This window comes from Trichosurus vulpecula, chromosome 4 (assembly GCF_011100635.1).
Source record: "Trichosurus vulpecula isolate mTriVul1 chromosome 4, mTriVul1.pri, whole genome shotgun sequence".
Classification (NCBI taxonomy): domain Eukaryota; kingdom Metazoa; phylum Chordata; class Mammalia; order Diprotodontia; family Phalangeridae; genus Trichosurus; species Trichosurus vulpecula.
This window is the reverse complement of record NC_050576.1, coordinates 302,034,077-302,053,197: the sequence shown is the minus strand read 5'-3', so window position 1 is coordinate 302,053,197 and position 19,121 is coordinate 302,034,077. Positions and strand designations below refer to the sequence as shown.

Here is a 19,121-nt window from a genome sequence, read left to right as displayed (position 1 = left end):
AGACATACGTTTGCAGAAATGACTAATGTAGGGCTTTGTTTTTCCTTAACTCTGCATATTTGATACAAGAGTTTTATTTTCCTATCTTTAAATCTGGGAGTAGCCATGGGGGGCCGGGCAGGGTAGAAAGATGAGAGCCAGCAATAAAAAAAAAAAGTATGAAAATAGGGTCATGGGGGCATTTTTTTAAATGTTTAAAGGAACAGAATTTTCAAAAGTCAAAGAAAAACAGACCAGCAAGACAGCTCTGAAAATAACATATTTCATTAATACAGACTTAAAAAAGAAAAGTAAGCTGGTCTGTGAATACAGATTCACAGCTTCATGTAAAAGTCTCTTTTTCTGTTCTCCTTTGCATATGGAAATGCTCATCTTTTTTGCTGTTGGCTAAGTTCAGAATTTTTTTTAAGGAAATCAGATTCTGAAGATAGGATTTGAAAAGTCATACCATAAACAAGAGTAGTGACCAGATGTTTGGGAGTTTAAGGCCAACATTGTTACTTTTGTTCTCAGTGTATTAAATCTTTTTTTTCGTTTTATCTAATAAAAATCTAATTTCATTTATAACAAAACATTATTTAATCTAATAAAAATACAAGTCTCTGTTTTTCTTTTTTAATTAATTTTTTAAATCTATGTCTTCTATCTCTCCCACTAAGAAAATGTGATAGCCTCTTCTCAGTTTTCGTGCATCTTTCTCACTCTGTAGCTTTTGACACTGTTAACTTTCCATTCTTGAATATCTATACACTTGGCTTTCAAGACACTGCTCATTCCTGGTTCTACCTGGCTGACCACTCTTTCTTAGACTCCTTGACTAGATCATCATCCACATCCCAGCCCCTAATAGTGGCTGTCCCTTAGGGCTCTGCCCCAGGACACTAGTTGAGGTCTTCTGCTCTAGCTTCCAGTGCTCAAAGCCGTAGCTGCCAGGTAGGGGACAGAGTGAGCTGCTCTTCCCATTACCTCTCACAGGAATTAGTTCAGTTCACAGAGAAGACGATGAGAGCCAAGGGCTGTTTATTCTTCCTGCTCTGTGGCCAATTAGGGCAGTTTCTTCATCTTTTCAAAGCACAAATACCTCCATGCTGAGTCATATATAACCAGATGCAGCCCAGCGCTAGTCATTCCCAATGTACCCAAGTGTTAAGTTGGCCAGAAGCAGGAAGAGCAGCTCTGTATATGATCCTTGGGAGGCCCCATTACATATACACAGATACATATATATTTACATAGAAAAGACATACAAAAATCAATGTTGATTCCAGGACATTAGCTCTAAGCCAGTGTGAATAAGGGATGGTATTTCTTCCATTGGCATTCCCTGCGTGCATTTTAATCAAAAAGGCCAGGGCTAGTCTTCCCCCTCCATGTAGGTCTCCCACTGCATCCAGGGATATCTCCAGTCATCCTGATCTATATCTTCTTGAAAGATATTTTATTTATTTGTTTTTACTTTTCAACATTGACTTCAAAAAGATTTTGAGTTCTAAATTTTCTCCCCCCTCCCTCCACTCCCCCCTCCTCAAGATGGCGTGCAATCTGATATAGGCCATACACATACAGTAATATTAAACATATTTCCACATTAGTTGTATTATAAAGAAGAATTAGAACCAAAGGGAGGAAAGAAGGAACAATTAAAAAAAGAAATTAGTATGCTTTGATCTTCATTCAGACTCCATAGTTCTTCCTCTGGATGTGAATAGCATTTTCCATCATGAGTCTTTTGGAACTGTCTTAGACCTGATCTACATCTTGCCACAGGACCAAGATGACTCTGGAGGAGAAAGTGAGGCTGATGACTTTGCTCAGCCCTCTCTCACCTAAATCCAATTCACTTGTAAGTCATGGCATCATCACCCTGATGCCACGGTCCTCTTGGAGAACAAACGACAAACAACAACAACGGAGTCACCCCTTGAGCGCTGCTATAAATAGGCCTGCTGCTGCTGTTGCTGCTGCTGCTGCCGCTGCAGCTTTTCTAGAGGCAGCTTAATCTCAGTGATGGGAGAAGACATTCTGACAAGGCAGTCTGCAGAGTATAAATAACTGTAGTCTTTTTGGATGAAAGTTGCCAGAAATCTGAGTTGCTTCAATTTAATCAATGTAGGTATGATTTTCCCCGGTGGTTGTGTGATTACAACAATAAATTATCCTTCTGGGGAAATTGCTTTGCTTGATATGATGACCATAGTAACATTTTATAGGAAAAAGTGGGACTTACTTCATGTAGTGAATGATATTGTTGGTAGTATGATGAAGAGGCCCTGGGACTGAATGTACCATTGGTAGTTTTCTCAGAGTCGAATGTATCATTGATGGTTTGCCTTCTAACAAGGTCTTCAACATCTTCTACCAATACCCTAAGTCATAAAAAACAGATTGTTAGTTGGTTTCCAAAGACAATTTGCTATGCCTAGGGAAGGCAAAACAGGTGTGCTTTTCCTAGAAAAGACCATCATGATGACAAAGACTACTAGCACTATTATCACTACCACCCAACTATTACTGGTATGACGTTTTTACTTTGATTGCAATCATTTGAATGATGAGTTCAAATGTAATCACAGACATTTCCTAGTTATGTGACCCTGGACAAGCTACTTAACCTCTGCTGCCTCTGTTTCCTTATCTGTAAAATGTGGTTAATAATAGCCTTCCCTTCCAGAGTTGTCAAGAAAATAAAATGAGATAATATTTGTTAAGTACTTTGCAAACCAGTGTTAGCTATTACTACTACAAAGACCATGACTACTACCACTAGCATGACTATTATTACACTAACTGTTACTACTACCACTAGTATGATTACAACTATTGTGATGTCTACTATCACTACTGTTGCTATGACCAGTAGTTCCACATATTTGTCATATGCTTTACAGCCTAAGAGTACATTAACAAATGTGAAATCCTTGGCTCACAGCAACCCTGTGAGGCAGGCAGAATAGCAATTATTATCCACATTTTCCAGGTAGGAAAATTTGAGTTCAAGAAAGTCCAATGGTAACAGAAAGTTTCTCAAAATAAAGCCAACAAGAAGAGGAATTAAGTTTCATTTGGGTAGGAACCTTTATATTTCCCCCTCAGTATCTAACAGTGCTTTTGTAGAGAGCAGACATCTAATAAATGGCTATTAAATGAATAATATTACAAGCAGGAATTCACATAGCCTTTCAGCCATTCACCTGGACATAAACAGAAAGCATTCTCCTAGATCAGGGTTTCTTAACCTGGGGTCCATGAACTTGACTGGTGACATGTTTTAAAATTTTGATGCAATATTTCAATATAATTGCTTTCCTTTGTAATCCTTTGTATTTTATGCATTTTAAAATATTATTTTAAGAAGGGATCCATAGGTTTCAGTAGACTGCCAAAGGGACCTATTACATACAGAAAAATTTAAAAATCCCTCTTCTCTGTGGTGAGATTTAGCAGCCACTTAAAATCTGACAGTCACTCTCCCACCAAAATTATTCCTTCCAGTAAAGGCACTCTGTAAGCAAGAGACTTTTTTATGAGGCATATGTTACAACTGGGTTGACATGGTAAGCCATTACCACCATTTTCAAACAGCACATAGCAGGATCCCAAGGAAATAGGCCATGATCAGGTGAAGTTTAATGCAGGAGATGGAATGATACTTGGAGCACTGGACTGGCCAGCCTAAGGACAGGATGAGGACATTGGGCATCCAAGGCAAAGGTTGGAGGAGGGGCAAGACTGATGCCAAATGGAGTTAAGGGGACACAAAGGAAGGTCTCAAGAGGCTGCATGATAAATTTTATCAGCCATGTGATTCTGTCTAGGGCAGTACTTTCAGGGGAATTGGTTGATCTTAAGATACAGTGACAGAATAAAACCCAAATCCCTTGGCCTCTTCATTTATCCAGTTTTGCTAACCCTTATTTTGGCCTTGGATTCCTGGGATAGTCTACTCTCTTGGATCCCAAGGACTAATTATATATAATTATGGTTGATTGCATTGAGTTTGCATGAGCACACTGCTTTCCCCCAGCCCATCATGGATTTTGTATCTAAATATCTGTTTTATTTTATCTCATCTGGCACCATAGAAGACACCTAGGTACCCTATACTTCTAGTCTCAAATATCAACTCATTTATTTTGATGTAATTGTCCCCTATCATATTATTTAGTTAAATATATTTTCATGAAGCTCATTAATGAATGTTAGATGGAGGACCTCCTGTTTTTTTGACTGGCAAGAAGAAGCTCTTTACCTATTTTAATATGAGACTGAAGCTTTACATTCTACAAGGAAGCATGTGATGGGGAGTGAGAAAGACAAAGAATGACTTCTCCATTTTGTGCAACTGCAGTGCTGAGACAAGAAAGTGTCAGTAGTGTTTGTACGCAGTAATTTTGTGCACATATCTGATACTGCTGAACTAGAAAACAACTTCAACTCCAGGACTTGATGGGTTCCACGACTTCATGGATATGGTCATTTGATTTCTTTTTGGAAAAGTGTGTGCTAAGGTGAAAAAAAAAACTGTTGCCTCAGCTTGAACTTACAATCTTAAAATGTCTAACCAGAAGAGGCCTTGGAGATCAGCTGATTTGAAAATCCTCCTTTTTCAGATAGGATCTGGGGACTAGAAAAGCTAAGTGACTTTCCCACCCAAGGTTTCACAGTAGATTCAGCAAGAATAACAGGAGTTTGCTATGGTGCTTCTGCTTTTCCAACAAGCAATGGTGACCCCACCTGAATACGATGTTGTTCTGGCTTAGAAAGGTTTTCACTCTCTCCACATAAGAATCGTTGACATAGAAATGAACTTCTTCTGACTTTTTAATGAACTCCATATCTTCTGGCTTCCAGAGAACAACCTGCCATTTTTCAATAACAAAAGACAAACACATACATTGTCACCCTTAAATAGCTAGAAACATGAGAGCAAGTTGACAAGAGCCACAAGATACTAAAGCAGTAACTATCCATTTTTGCACCCAAGGCAAGCAGTACAAACCAAATCTAGGGCAGGCAGCATGAGGAAACCTCAGGAAGTGAAACTGGGTGATGGAGATGGGGAGTGGCACAGTCTCAGTGGGGAAAAACTCACTTGGTTGTGGCCATGGCAGGGAAAAGGGAGAAAGCATACTGATACTTTCCCATTTTAACTAATTATTCTGTTATTTCTAAGCTGTTAAAAAAAAATCAAAGTGCCATCATTGCTCTTGTCGGGACCCTTACACCAAGACCACTCCTCTATTTTCACTCCTCTCTTTTCTTACCATTTGGAGACACCTTGTTTTCCAGAGTTAAGACCCAGCAAGCAAACTGTGCTCTGAGCCTGGGATAGCAACAATCCTTTGCGTTCATCCTCCGGATGAACTCTGTTGCAGCTAAATCACAGAATTGGCTCAAACCAGCCCAGATGGCCCCTGAGCTTGGGAAACCACTTTCAGGAACCACATTCCTGTCACGAAGCCCTGCTATGAGCAGACTTTCTGTCACTAGGCAAACTTGCCATAGTTGCCATTATATCTTTCTGCTGGGGTTACACTTCACTGCTTGATTCTTTGTCTTACCACCTTGATATGTATCAAGGCTTAGCCTTGCTGCCTTGGGTCTACTTGGTCCTAGATCAGGCCCTAGAATGTGTGCCTAGTTTCTCTCCTCCAACAGAATAAAGAAGGTTTTTTGCCTAAAACCTCTGTGTTGGCATTTTATTTCATTATTTTTATTTATTTTATTTATATTTATTTATTCATTTTATTCAAAAAAATTTATTTCATTTTATTTTTCAGAATTGACAGTTGATTTAAAGCTTTTTGTCCCATGTCACACAGGTAGTAAGTGAGAGAGGCAAGACTCAGTCTAGGGTTCTCTGACTCCAAAGTCAGTCAGAGCAGGAACCACTCCTCTGTGCTGGCTTATAAAAGAGTGGACAGGGGCACCTAGGTGGCACAGTGAGTAGAGCCCTGGAGTTAGGAGGACCTGAGTTCAAATCTGGCCTCAGACATTTGACACACTAGTTGTGTGACCTTGGGCAAGTCACTTAACCCCAATTGCCTTGCCTTCTCCCCCCTCCAAAAAAAAAGACAAAAAAAAATAAAAGAGTGGACAAACTGCTCTTGGTTCCTTTTTAATTTCTATTACCTATCTTTCCCAATATATCCTTTCTCTTTTCCCTCCCAGGGAAATCCCTTGTAACACATAATAAAAAAGAAAACCAGTTCATCAAAACTGACCACCACATTGACCAATTCCAATATCATATGCATTGTTCTACCTCCACGTCTCTCCATCTCCACCCCTCTGCAAAGAAGGAAGTACATTCTCATATCTCTTCTGAAGGTCCAAGTTTGGTCATTATAATTTCACAGGATTTAGCTTCGTTTCATTTGCTGTTCTTTCCATTAATACTGTTGGGTTATTGTGTATATCAATTTCCTGGTTCTGTTTACTTCACTTTAACATCAGTGCATATAAATCTTCTCATGCAACTTTGTATTTATCATATCATTTTCTCTTACAGAGCCATACATTGATGCGCCACAATTTCTTCAGCCATTCCCAGATCACTGAATATTTACTTTGTTTCCAGTTCTTTGATGCTGTAAGAAGCAGTCTGGAGTAGTGAAGAAAGAGCTGACTTTGGAGCCAGAAAGACACAATCCCGCTGTGAATATAGTCTTTGTGACCTTGGGCAAGTCACTCAACTTTTCAATGCTTTAGAATTCAGGGCTTCTTAAACTTTTTCCATTCACGATCCTTTCAGCGCTTCTTAAACTGTGGGTCAGTTTAAGAAGCCCTGTGTTTAGATGACTCTCTAAGGGAGTTCTCTAAATGGCAGAGGAAGTACTAACTAACCTGCATTAGTAGCGGGAGTTTCCTTACTAGTGAGCTCCTATGCCAGAGAAAGGATAAGCCAAATCTCTTCCCTATATTTACTACTACAAAAAATGCTGCTATAAATATTTTGATATATATGGGAACTTTCTTTTCATCATTGACCTATATGTACTTTTTTTTAACCATTTTGCTTTTTGAAGAAGAGACTGAGGTTTAGCAGAGAGGACCTTGCTTCTGGAGTGGGATACTAATCTATGCATAGGTACAATTTTGCCCACATGTAGTCATTAAAGGCTGATTTGGAACAGAAACATATGAAAATTTAATGTCCTCTCATACCTGAGAGGACAGGTTTTGGAGAACATGTACCCTACCTTCCCACATCCCAACTTCTTGTTAGAGGATGACAGAAATTTTCTGCTACGCTTGAATCTGTTTGATCCCAGAATGAAGCCTTTTTGAGACTGGGGGAAAGAGGGGGCCTGAGCATTATGCCTCTTGAAAAAAAAGAAGCAATTCACTCACCTGTCCCTTGAAGCAGCAAAGGACTAAATCTTCAGGGGACTGGGACTGATGTGAGTGATTTGCACAGTGAGGGTCTGATGGCATCTCTCTGAAGGCCTGAATTCCAACTCAGTGCAAAATAGTGAAATTAATGTGTATGCCGATACACAATAAAATGTTCTTTTATCTTTCTCAGCAAATAAATCAAGGGAAAGTGAAAAGGGGGATAGAGACTGGACCTATGACTGCATGGCAATAACAATATCCCAGGGAAGAGCTATCAAAGCAGATTGGCACCTTCTCTGCAACTTGTAGTCTCGGAGAATTTCCTAGAGCACTGAGAGGTTCATTGACTTACCCAGGGTCCTGTAGACAGAATCTGTCTCAGACAGGAGTGGGAAAAGCTAATTGATATAATGGTCATTGTGAGTTAAATTACCTCAAATGCCATTGTCATGTTCTGGAGAGTTCTGACTTGCTTGGTTGTTCGAGGGAGAGCAGTTAAAACCTGGCCACTGGAAAGAAATAACAGGATTAAGAAAAAAATATTGAAAAGGAATTTCATTTTCCCAGCAGCACCTTAAATCCAAACCATCCAAAGCTGAACTCATCATTTTTCCCAAGATAACTACTCTTTTTCCTATTCTTCTTCAGGTCTCCCAGCCAACTAAACTCAAAACTTATGTTATCTTTGATTTCTTCTTCTCTTTCCTCCCCCAAACCCAAACAATTACCAAATCCTACAGATGTATCCATAAACCACTGGATACTTATGCTCTCCTTCTCATCACCCTAGTTCAGACCCTCCTTACATTTCACCTGGATTATCATTGTAGCCTCCAAATAGATCTTTCCACCTCCTCTTTAGCCCCTCTCCAATTCATCCTATACCCCACTTCCAGATAATCTTACTGTGTACCACTGAAACCGCATCATTCAATCGTTACCCAATGTCTATCAACACTTTCTATCTGGTAATATCCTGAATTTTCTTTAAGGGCCTTCACAATCTGGCACCTACCTACCTTTGTATCTTCCTAAGCACTTAACAGACTGCTAGAATGTTCAATGGAGAGAGCATTTGGCCTGGAAGCAGGAAGATGTAAGTTCAAATTCAGCCTCAGACATTTACTAAATATGTCACCTTGGGCAAGTCACTTAACCTCTGTTTGCCTTAATCTAGGAAACAGCAAGCCACTCTAGTACTTTGCTAAGAAAACCCCATGGATGGTACGGTCCACAGAGACACAAGGAGTCAGACATGACTAAACAACAACAGTAAGCACCTAACACAGTGCTATGCACAAAGTGTCTAACATTTATGAATAGTTCATTAATGTTCAGAGAGAGGGAAAAGGGGACGAAAGGGCAAGAGGAAAAAAAGAAAGGAGAGAAAGAATCTGTCTAAATAAGCATCTCTCTGCAAACCAGTGCTTAGCATGGTACCTAGCACATAGTTGGCACTTCATAAGTGTTTATTGACTGACTGGCTAGACAAAAAAGGAAACTTCATACTGTTCTCTCTTTCTAGTCTTCTAAGCAAAAATAATCAAAAGAACTTCCTTAATGCTTTCATTGTAAAATCAACAGATCTCCAATGGAGAGGGACCTTCTGAACCCCTCTGAATTAGGACTTCAGGAGTCAAAACTGGAAGGAGTATTAGAGTTAATTGAATCTAATTATGTTGTTTTAGAAATTTGGAAAGTGACATTCATAGAGGTGAAATTGATTTTCCCACGGCCACACAGGTAATAAATGACTTGGCAGTATTTATGCTTATGCTTTTCAGAAGCACAGACAGGACTGGAATAAAACAAGGCCAGACTGAGTCTGCCCTCAAAATGGAGGTCCTAAAAGGAACACACCAATGGCATAACAGGGTCGACATGACCTATTACGTCCCCAGACATGAAGGAAGTTCCAGAGTGAGAGGGTAGTTGAGTCATGATGGCAAAGTCCTTAGGGTCAGAAGCATAGCTTAGAGAGAAATAGAATATGGCCTGTCTGGGACCATCATGAAAATGGTGGCTTGGGAAGGACCTCACCAATGAGGGAAGGGGGTTGGCATGGTGGAGGGATATGCATTCAAGCTTACTGAGAGAGTTCAATAAGAAAAAAGAAAGGAAAGGAAAAGGAGCCCTGGGGTGGATCAGTTCTGGCATGATTGTTTTTAAGATGGGAAAGAGAAAGGAGGGTAAAAGGAAACCCACTTCCTGCCTCCGACCCTCCTTCCAGCAGCGGCCACATCCTCTCCAAGGACGTCTGAGTCCCCACGCCCCTTCTGGCCTTCCTTTCCCGGCTTTTCCAGATCCTCTCTCCACTCCAGCTGGGGTGTCCGGCGTGCGCTGAGGTATCCGAGCCTGGGAAGGGCAGCAGCCCCTGCACCGGGGGGGTGCAGTGCCCCGAGCCCCGCCGCCCCTTGGCCCCCTCCCCAGCCCCTGGAGGGTCGCGTGAAATTTGCTGTGTCTCATAATTAGGGTACATGAAAAAAACATACAAACAAAGAGGAAGGAGTGGGAGGAAATGACAATGGATGAACCTCACTATTACCTGAAATGAAAAGAGGGTTGAATACACATATATAAGCAGTGGGATTTATTAATAAACCATACTCAACAAGGAGACAAATGAGGGTATGGAATGAGGGTTAAGAGGAAGATAATACTGAGGAGTGATTAGAGGTAAGCAAAACAAACTTCCTGATCCTGAAAGAGAAATTAAAAGAGAAGGAAGAAAACAATTAGAATCTAAGAGGGTGCCTTAGATTTCCTCTTAGATAATTGGGAAATCATTAAACAAATTGTGATATATGAATATAATGGAATATTTTAGTCTGTAACAAGTTAATAGATGATTTCAAAGAGTCCTGGGTAGTAGGAACTGACATAAAGTGGTGAGCACAATGAGAACAATTAATATAAGGATAGTGACATTGTAAAGAAAAAGAACTTTGAAAGAACTAAGAACTCTGACGGGTTTAATGACCAGTCAGGTCTCTAGAGCATCTATGATGAAGCAAATTACTGACCCCCTGACAGAAAGAGGTAGTGGACACAACGTGCAGAAAGAGATACATGGTCACTGTGTGGATTTGTTTTGCTTGACTATACATATTTGTGACAAGATTTTTTCTTCTTTCTTTCTCTTGGTTTTTAACTGGGATGGGAAATGGTAGAGAGGGGAATTAGTAATAGTGATGCCAATAAAAAGATAGCTTATATAACACTTTTTAAAAATGCACAGAAGAGAAGAAAGTTAAGAAGAAAGCATAGAGCAAGACGGTTTTGAAAGTAATGCATAGGATTTTATAATATACTTTTTTTAAAAAGTAAGTGGTATGAAATAAAGATCTATGGGTTAATATAGAATCTCTTTTTGTGTTCTACTGGGTATGTGGAAATGCTATTTAAATTCAGAATTTTAAAAAAATTTTTAAAAAGAAGAGCTTGGGTACTATAGGAATTAAGTGAAGAGGATAAGCTGGTCTTTGCATGGTCCCATTTTCAGTAGTCAGATAAAAATTTAACATGCCTAGGATCTGCCCTGCCAAAGAAGACAATCTGGTCTAGTCTACGGGAAAGAACACCTTGTTTCCAAACTCATCTCTGACACTACCTATGTGACCTTGGACAGGACATTTAACCTCCCTGGGCCTCAGTTTCTCTAAAGTGAAGAGATGCTCTTGAAAATCGCTTCCAGCTCTGAATCTTATGAACATTGTGCATTTCTTCCCTCTCTTTCCTCTTATTTTTCTCTCATCCCTTTTCCTCCTTCCCTCTCCCACTCTCTCCCTCTCAGTCTCTCCTCCCCTCCCCCTTCCTTCTTTCTGTTTAACTGTGTGAGCTGCCCCAGCTGCCAGCCAGCACTTGGGCAACCATTTCCCAGTACAATTAATGACTTTGTTTACAAGGTTCTCGTTAGCATTTTATCACTACTCGTCGCAGCATTTGGAGTTTTAAAAGCAAATGACTATTTGAACATATGAGCTCTTTGGCTGTCTTCTTCTTGGCATATGGTATAGATGTCTTTAAAAGTTTTTTTTTTGTTCTTGTTCCAGGGCATCTTGCTGAAAAGGTTTATCAAAATGCAACAACAAATCAGCCACTAAGAGACTACACCAGTCCCTAAAGGTTATTAGGAAAGTGATCACAGCAGGAAAGACAATAACCAAAAAAAAAAAAAAAAGCTTTAGGAAGAAGCCAGGCTGTTAGCTCTTTCCAGTAGGTTTTATAGTCTTACCCTGAGAAGTAAATAATTGAATCCTGTTGTTCTTAATAAAATAAAAGATGTTAGAATGTTTTTTATTTTTGCTTTTTGTTCTCATTCAGAAGAATTCAGTAAAGAGTTGATTTTCACTTTAAGGAGGAAGAGTTTGTATTTTCATTTACAGGCAGGGTTTCTTCTTGGAGGAAAGGTAACTGAGAATCAGCAGTGCAGTGCAACACAACAATTCACCAGTGTTCATTGCCAAAGACAAGTTCCAATGCATATTTTGATGAGACGTTTTCCTACTGGCCCTTTCATAAGTGGCCATTTTATCTATTTAAAGCAGCAGCAAAAGGATATTTTGTGCGAAACACAGAGAAAAGCAGCTTGAGGAGAAAAACAGTTCTGAGGACACAGGAGAGAAAACAGCCTCTCAGACAAAAGTACTGAGAGAACCTGAATGAAAGCAGTACAGAAGCAGAAATATTGACTGATATTAGAGATGGGTATTACATTGTTTCACAACAGCTAATTTTAATATGATTGTTTTCAGGACTAAAGTTTATTGCTGGGAAATTTTGAATCAAAAGTTTGGAACTACTGGATTACAGTATTTGGACTGTGTTTCTCATATGATAGGAATATGAATTTGGAGTTTCTCAACCTACGTTAGAAATAGGTCACTACATATGAAGAATCCCTGATTTGAGGCATTAGGAGCCAGAATGAGAAAGGCGATCAGGAGACTTCTTTGGCATGCATTTGTTCATATAAGTCTTTTCATGCTTATTTGTATTCATCACGTGAAGTAAGAAGAGCCAGGAAAGCAATATACACACTGATTACAACAATTTAAGTGGATAGAATAACTACCACAAAATAATCAAAATTGAATATTTGAAAATTATACAAACCCAGCTTGGCCTTGAAAGAGGAGATAAAAGAAGAGACTTAACCCTGATCCTTTGTGTTTTGCTTAATTGGTTTTACTTATTTTTTTTCTCTTCTCCCTCTTAAAAAATCCTTTAAGGGACAACTCTCTGGAAGGGGGAGACAGATGTAAGGGAAATGTAGTTGATAACTAAAAACAAACAAAAAAAAGAAACAAAATCCAAAAAGTCTATTTGGTATAATTTAAACAAACAAACAAAAAGATCAGAAGCCATGTTGAAAAGACACAGAAGAGCTGAAAAAAGCTACTTAGAGACACCACACAAAACTGGTAGAAGCTAACTAGAAGCTCTGCTGCTGATTCAGGGAGCTGGTCGGTCTGATTGGAGGAAAGATCTGTGGTGGGTGAAAGCTGGCTGGAAAAAAGACTGCCTTGCTCAGAAATGTCAAATTCATGTCCTGCTGGCTACGAGAGGCTAAGTGAGGAGGTAACCAGATTAAAATGTAATTGTTAAATATTTTACAAAATAAACACAATACAATACAATACAACATTATGTTTATGCTTTTCAGAAGCACAGACAGGACTGGAATAAAACAAGGCCAGACTCAGTCTGTCCTCAAAATGGAGGTGCCAAAAGGGGTTAATTTGTAGTTTTCTAAGTGAATATGTAGCCTAATCCATTTCTATTTGAATCTGACGCTATAACTTGAGGTAGGAGAAACCCCTTAAAGGCTTCCCTCTGTTGTCTTTTATCACCCTCTGTGAATAGAGACGGGGAAAAAACTCTCAATGTCTAAGGAGAACAAGACCTGAATAGCTTTGAAGATATCAGGATTAAAAGGGTCTACATTTTACTGAAAGTACTTTGCTGCCTCAGCACCTAACCAATAGATCTGGGAAGCTCTGTAAACCCCAGGCTTAGAGCTACTGTTAGCTAAAAGAGCCAACTCTGCTTCAGTGGTCTAAGCATAGTGGAGAAGCTGCTTCCATCCAATAGAACACTCAGAAAAGGAGCTCTGACCCCAGGGAGGGATCAAAGATTCAGATGAAAGGTGAGTGACCAAGGCAAAGGTTGCAGACAGTAGTGTGGGGGTTACAACCCTTTCACTTTGAACCTTTTAGCAGAGCCTTTTAGCGAGCCAATGGCTATTTGTGGCCATCATCTGTCTACCATATCTCCTCCAGGTAAACCTGTAGTTGGGTTGCACAGACCCAACACAGAATCAAGACTTTCGAGGCTCAGATAAGGTGGCTAGCATTCAGACCATGTCCTAAATCAGACTTCCTAGGACAAGGGTGGGGAACCTGCAGCCTTAAAGGCACATGTGTCCTTCTAGGTCCTTAAGTGTGGCCTTTTGACTGAATTCAAATTTTACAGATCAAATCCTTTAAGGTGCATGTTCCCCATCCCTGGTTTAGGGTCAACTGAAAATGTACAGCTTACTAACCTGAGCCAACCTTGAGTTCCTTGAAGAATTATGGAAATTGTGGGAACTGAGTGAAGCATACTGACTCTGTCTTGTGACTCAATTCTAGATCTAGCTCAGTTGCATTTCTATTAGGGGTCTACTCCAATTTCTATCTTGTGAGAAAATGTTATTCAAATTGCGAGAAGTTTATTGCATTGTTCGAATCCATCCCTGATTGTCTGGGAAACTGGATTACCTCCACCTGTTACCTTAAATAGGGACCTAGGTTATGCTGACCAGAAACTCAGGTCTGAAGATTGATAGAAGGAGTTTCCTCACAATTATAGACCTCAAGCAATCAATATGTCTTATCTGAAAACTGGCCCCATACTGGTCAATCAGTTATTGCTTCCATGTTCCTTTAATTGAATACAGACATGGGGCGGAGGGAGTGGAACACTTTTTGTTCTAAAATCAAGAAATTGAATCTATTTGCTCTCCTCCTCCCAACTTGAAAAGCCCCTAATCTTTTCTCCAATTAGAAATCAGATTACCTAATCTTGTATCCTAGTTTATATCCTGTTAATTGTTTTCTTTTAATGCATAAAAAAGCTGTCTCCCCCTGTATTCAGGGTCCAGTGCCAAGCTGAGAAGGCCTGGTCCCGATTTCTTGTGCAATTGGTATGTATTGCTTAATAAATCAATGTGCTCAGAAGTTCAAACCTTTGTTTCCTCAGTTATTTCAGATTTTACCCGTCACAGAACACAATACTCAAAACCCAAAAAATGCAGTGACACCACCTAGATAATGCAGACCAGGACCATACAAGGTTCTAATATTCCTTCTAGAAGTGTGCAGAGCCTGATGTAATACAAAGTCCCAATTTAGGAATTAAGATTGGAGAATGAGAAAAAAATGCTAACAATAATGAACTATTGCGAAGACACACTCAGGATCTACATGAACAAAAATACCACATATTCCTTACGGAAATAAAAATAAACTTTAAAAATTGGAGAAATATCAATTGTTAATGGGCAGATTGACTAAATATGATAAAATTGACAATACTACTATTTATTCAGTGCCATACCAATTAAACTATCATAGGATTAATTTATAGAACTAGAAAAAATAATAATGAAATTCATTTGGAGGAGCAAAGGTCAAGAATCTCAAGGGAAATAATGGGGGGGAAAGCAGAAAGGAAGGAAGCCTAGTAGTACCAGATATGAAAATTTAATAAAAACTGTAATTATCAAAATGATTTAGCACTGATTAAGAAATAGGAAGGCTGATCAATAGAACAGATTAAATATACAATATAAAGTTGGTATACATTGGCATAGTATCCAACAAACCCAACGCATTGGTATAGTGTCCAATAAACCCAAAGACCTCACAAATTAGGACAAGAACTTACAATTACTTGCACTACTAATGCTAGTAATGAAATTTCAAATTTCAAATTTTTTTGAAAATGTGGTATATTCTTATATACAAAAATGAGTGTACCAATGCCACAAATAATTAGAAGTGGCAAAAACATGGGTCTCAGAATTATCTATACGTCTCATCATGGCATTTGTGAAAACCCTAATGGCTCTCCAGTTCTTAAGGTAGCAGTGAATTAGATGTAGGTAAATACCTGCTGTCATGTGTTACAAATCATAGACTTTTAGGACTGGGAAAGGACATTGGAGATTATCTAATGGGAACCTCGTTTCATAGATAAACTCCCTCATTTACATTTTACAGAGGCTCAAACAGATTAAGTGATTTACCTGGAATCATACAGCTAACTAATTAGCAGCAGAGCCAAGACGGAAACTTTGGTCTCCTAAGTCCCAATACAATGCTTTCCCACTACATAATCCAAATCTATATTACACAGAGGGAAAAGCACAGGGTTTCTAATCAGAGGACCAAGGTTCAAGTCTGGGTTCTGATACTTTCTTGCTGTGTGAATCTGGGAAAATCACAGACTCTTGGAGGCTATTTCTTTAGCTGTATAAGAGGGTTTATAAAACGCCTACTGCCCACATCACCATGCTGTTGTAAAGAAAGTGCTTTAGAAACCTTAAAGGACTATGCAAATATGAGCCGTTATTATAATTACCTACCTCCTCCAATATCCCTTCTCCCCCACTTCATCACCCCATTTTCAAACTCTCTTCATATAAATATGATACGAGGGGAAGGGGGCAACCAGAATATACGCCATCTTGGAGTGGGCGGGAGGGTAGAAATGGGGAGAAAATTCATAATTCAAACTCTTGTGAAAATCAATGCTGAAAACTAAATATATTAAATAAATTAAATAAATAAATTTTTTAAAAAAGAGAAAATAAATTTAAAAACTTTAAGGAAAAAAGTAAACATGATACTAGGAAACATTCACGCCACAGCATAAGAAGTTTGGGGGTTTCAATTATTTTCTTGTTCCTTTAAATACTATATCTCTTTAATCTCCATATTTTCTCAGAGACTTTCTCTCTTCTCTTCTAAATTGGAGCTAAAACCACGAGGACACTGAATTTAAGAGCATCAGATTAGATTAAAGCCTACTACTTCACTCATGGTAACCAGAGCCATAACTAAGGTGGGTGACTGAGGTTTTGCTCCAGGGAGATAAATTTAGAGAGTGCTGACAGAATTTGTAGTCTTTGTGCATCACGGAAACAGTAAAACTTAGCGCCTAATTAGCAAGAATAATAAAATATGAAGCTACTAAATAATAGCTCCTGGCCTGTTGCTCCACCCCCCGAGTGGGCTCCTGAACAGTACTAGCCTTGAATTTCATCCCAAATCTTGGTCCCTACCTCAACTGAGGTTAGTCTGCCCTAGGAGGTGGTTTGTGGTACCTGTCTGAGGCTCAAAAATTTCTTGTCACAGTTCTGGGGGCAATTAATATGCATAGTTAGGAAGCTGCAGGGGCTTTTAGTATCAGATTCCTTAGTCCTATGCACTAGGGCAAACTGGAAGGGAGAGGGGCAAACTTCTCACCACAGTCCAGGTTCTACTCAGTTACCTCTGAAATGCGATGACATGCTGCTCCTGCCAGACAATAGCTAAAAGGAATCCCAGGATATAAAGCTTCATCTCAGCAGGATTTTGAACAAAATCAAAATAAACTAAGCAAAGCTGAGGGTCCAGTGCCCTGATCATTGATTATGAAAGAGTCTTCTTTACACAGTGGTTAAAATGTAATGCCGCTTGTGATTTCACGGTAGTGACTCAGTCAATCAACACAAACTTCTTTAAAGAGAGGACAAGGATGGCATGTATTCCGTTGGTATCGTCTCAACAGCTCCATTTTCTCATAGTTAAATCAATATTCTGGTTGAGAAGCTCAAAGTTAGAAAGTAGCAGTTGAATGAGAATTCTTGTCCTTAGCCATAGAATTTGGAGCTAGAAAGGAGCCTAGTGATTGTCTATTCCAAACTTTCCTCTTTGCAGATGAGGAAACTGAGACCCAGAGACATAAAGTGACTTGTCCAACTCAACTGACAGATTTTAACCTCAGTCCTTTGGCTCCAAGTCCACTGCTCACTCTATTGCTTTTAAGTCTTTGGATCCCAGAGGAGAATGAAGGTAGAGAAAAGGGGCAATCATGCTATCAGTAAGATGCAGGTAGAACAATTGTACCCACATAATGTTGTCTAATCAATCTGTATCAACCCAAAGAGATCTTTCTGGTGGTGTGCCTACACTAGGTTAGTAGTATCTCTACACTAGGTTGCATTTATCGATGACAGATAAAAACACTAATAATGGACATCCTTATCAATTCTACAGATAACCAGAAGTTAACAGGGAGAGCTAATATGTTGAGACACAGAATTTAGATTCAAAAAGTCATTGACATGGCACAAGGAATGACTGAAATCAAGAGTGGCAATCTGGTGAAGGTGAAGGGGCACTAGACTTGGAGTCAAGTCTTTATTTGGGCACTAGCTCGACTAGACGTGAATAGGGTGGTCAGGAGGACTAGCACCTCTGGTGTGAGGGCTTGCTGAGCCCTTTTCAGGGCTGTTCATCCACCTTTTGTATCTCCCTGGCATTGCACTCTCACCTGTGGCTTCAAGAAGCCATAGCACACACAGCAGCCACACCCCAGTAAAACTGTCTTGGCACATGGGCTGTACCAGGTTAAGGATAACTGACAGGCCTCAAACCCATCGATGGGTCAGGGGAATGTCTATGCGTGTGAAGACTTCCCCTGGCAGAATGGGCAGATGAGAACAATTTGTTCCAATGGCAATGAAGTGGCTGAAGCAGGCACTGTGGAGTGCTTAGAGCTTGGTCAGACATCGAAGACACCAAGGTCATCCAATGCATCCCAGGCCACCGCCAGTCATCTTGACTTGTGTCTTGCCATTGGACTTTGATGTCATTAGACTTTTACAACTTTGCCTCACTAAAATCCAGTTCATGCACAAGTCAAGATATCACCCCATGATGTCATTGGAACTTCCTGAAAACAAAGAACAAGCAACAACAGCAATATCTCTGCTGCCTGTTATGGTCCCTCCCTCCCTTTCTTCCTTCAATGCCCAACTCAGATGCTACAGCTCCATGAAGTTTTCACTGATCACCTCCACACCCATCCTCCAGGTAAAAATGATCTCTCCCTAACTAAAATTTCTCATATTACATTGCTTGGACTTTTCTTTTGCACTTATCATACTCTCCCTTGAATCACAATTATTAATAAACTTGTCCTTCCCTCCATTAAATCACTAGCTCCTTGAGAGCAGAGCCAGAGTCCTATCTATCTTTATACCTCTATCGACTAGAACTTAACTTGGACCCCCTAGACTCCCCACCAAGGATCTAGAGATCCATTGTAATAAATCTGTGAATTTAGACGGGGAAAAAATTACATCTTCATTTTTACCAACCTCTAACGGAAATTTAGCATGTCCTTCCATTTTTAAAAACTTCTTTTCCTCAGAAGGGGTCCAAAGGCATTGCCATACTGCCAAAGGGATCCATGACACAAACAAAAGCTAAAAAGTTCTGGTCTAGAACAAAGTAGGTACTTAATAAATGCGAATCTAACTGAATGGAAGGGAAGGACTCAATAAGACTCTCCACTCCAAGAGGATGGTAGAAATCACCTCCCTGGTCATCAATAACTGTTCTTTATTCATAAGATCACAAATGTAGAGCTAAAAGGGAGCTGAGAGCCCAATGAGGGCTGGGAATGGTCTTACCCACAATTGGTTTAAGAAACTGTACCCCTAAAGAGGTCAGAGAAAGAGGAAAAGGACT

General features: G+C 39.6%; 1 protein-coding gene across 2 annotated transcripts in view; it reads right to left on the bottom strand.

Annotated features, from left to right (window-relative positions):
- Nucleotides 1–16,997, bottom strand: part of CPB2 (carboxypeptidase B2) — a 50,557-nt gene extending 33,560 nt beyond the window's left edge. The window contains exons 1-4 of one of the 2 annotated variants that reach the window (XM_036755321.1): nt 16,876–16,997; nt 7,772–7,847; nt 4,735–4,859; nt 2,228–2,366 (exon numbers count right to left, since the gene is read on the bottom strand). In XM_036755321.1, the coding sequence (XP_036611216.1) occupies nt 2,228–2,366; nt 4,735–4,859; nt 7,772–7,847; nt 16,876–16,946 (411 nt within the window). In that variant the 5' untranslated portion in view covers nt 16,947–16,997. The remainder of the gene's footprint in view (nt 1–2,227; nt 2,367–4,734; nt 4,860–7,771; nt 7,848–16,875) is intronic. The other variant, XM_036755320.1, reaches the window with a different exon arrangement.
- Between the last annotated feature and the right edge of the window lie 2,124 nt (nt 16,998–19,121).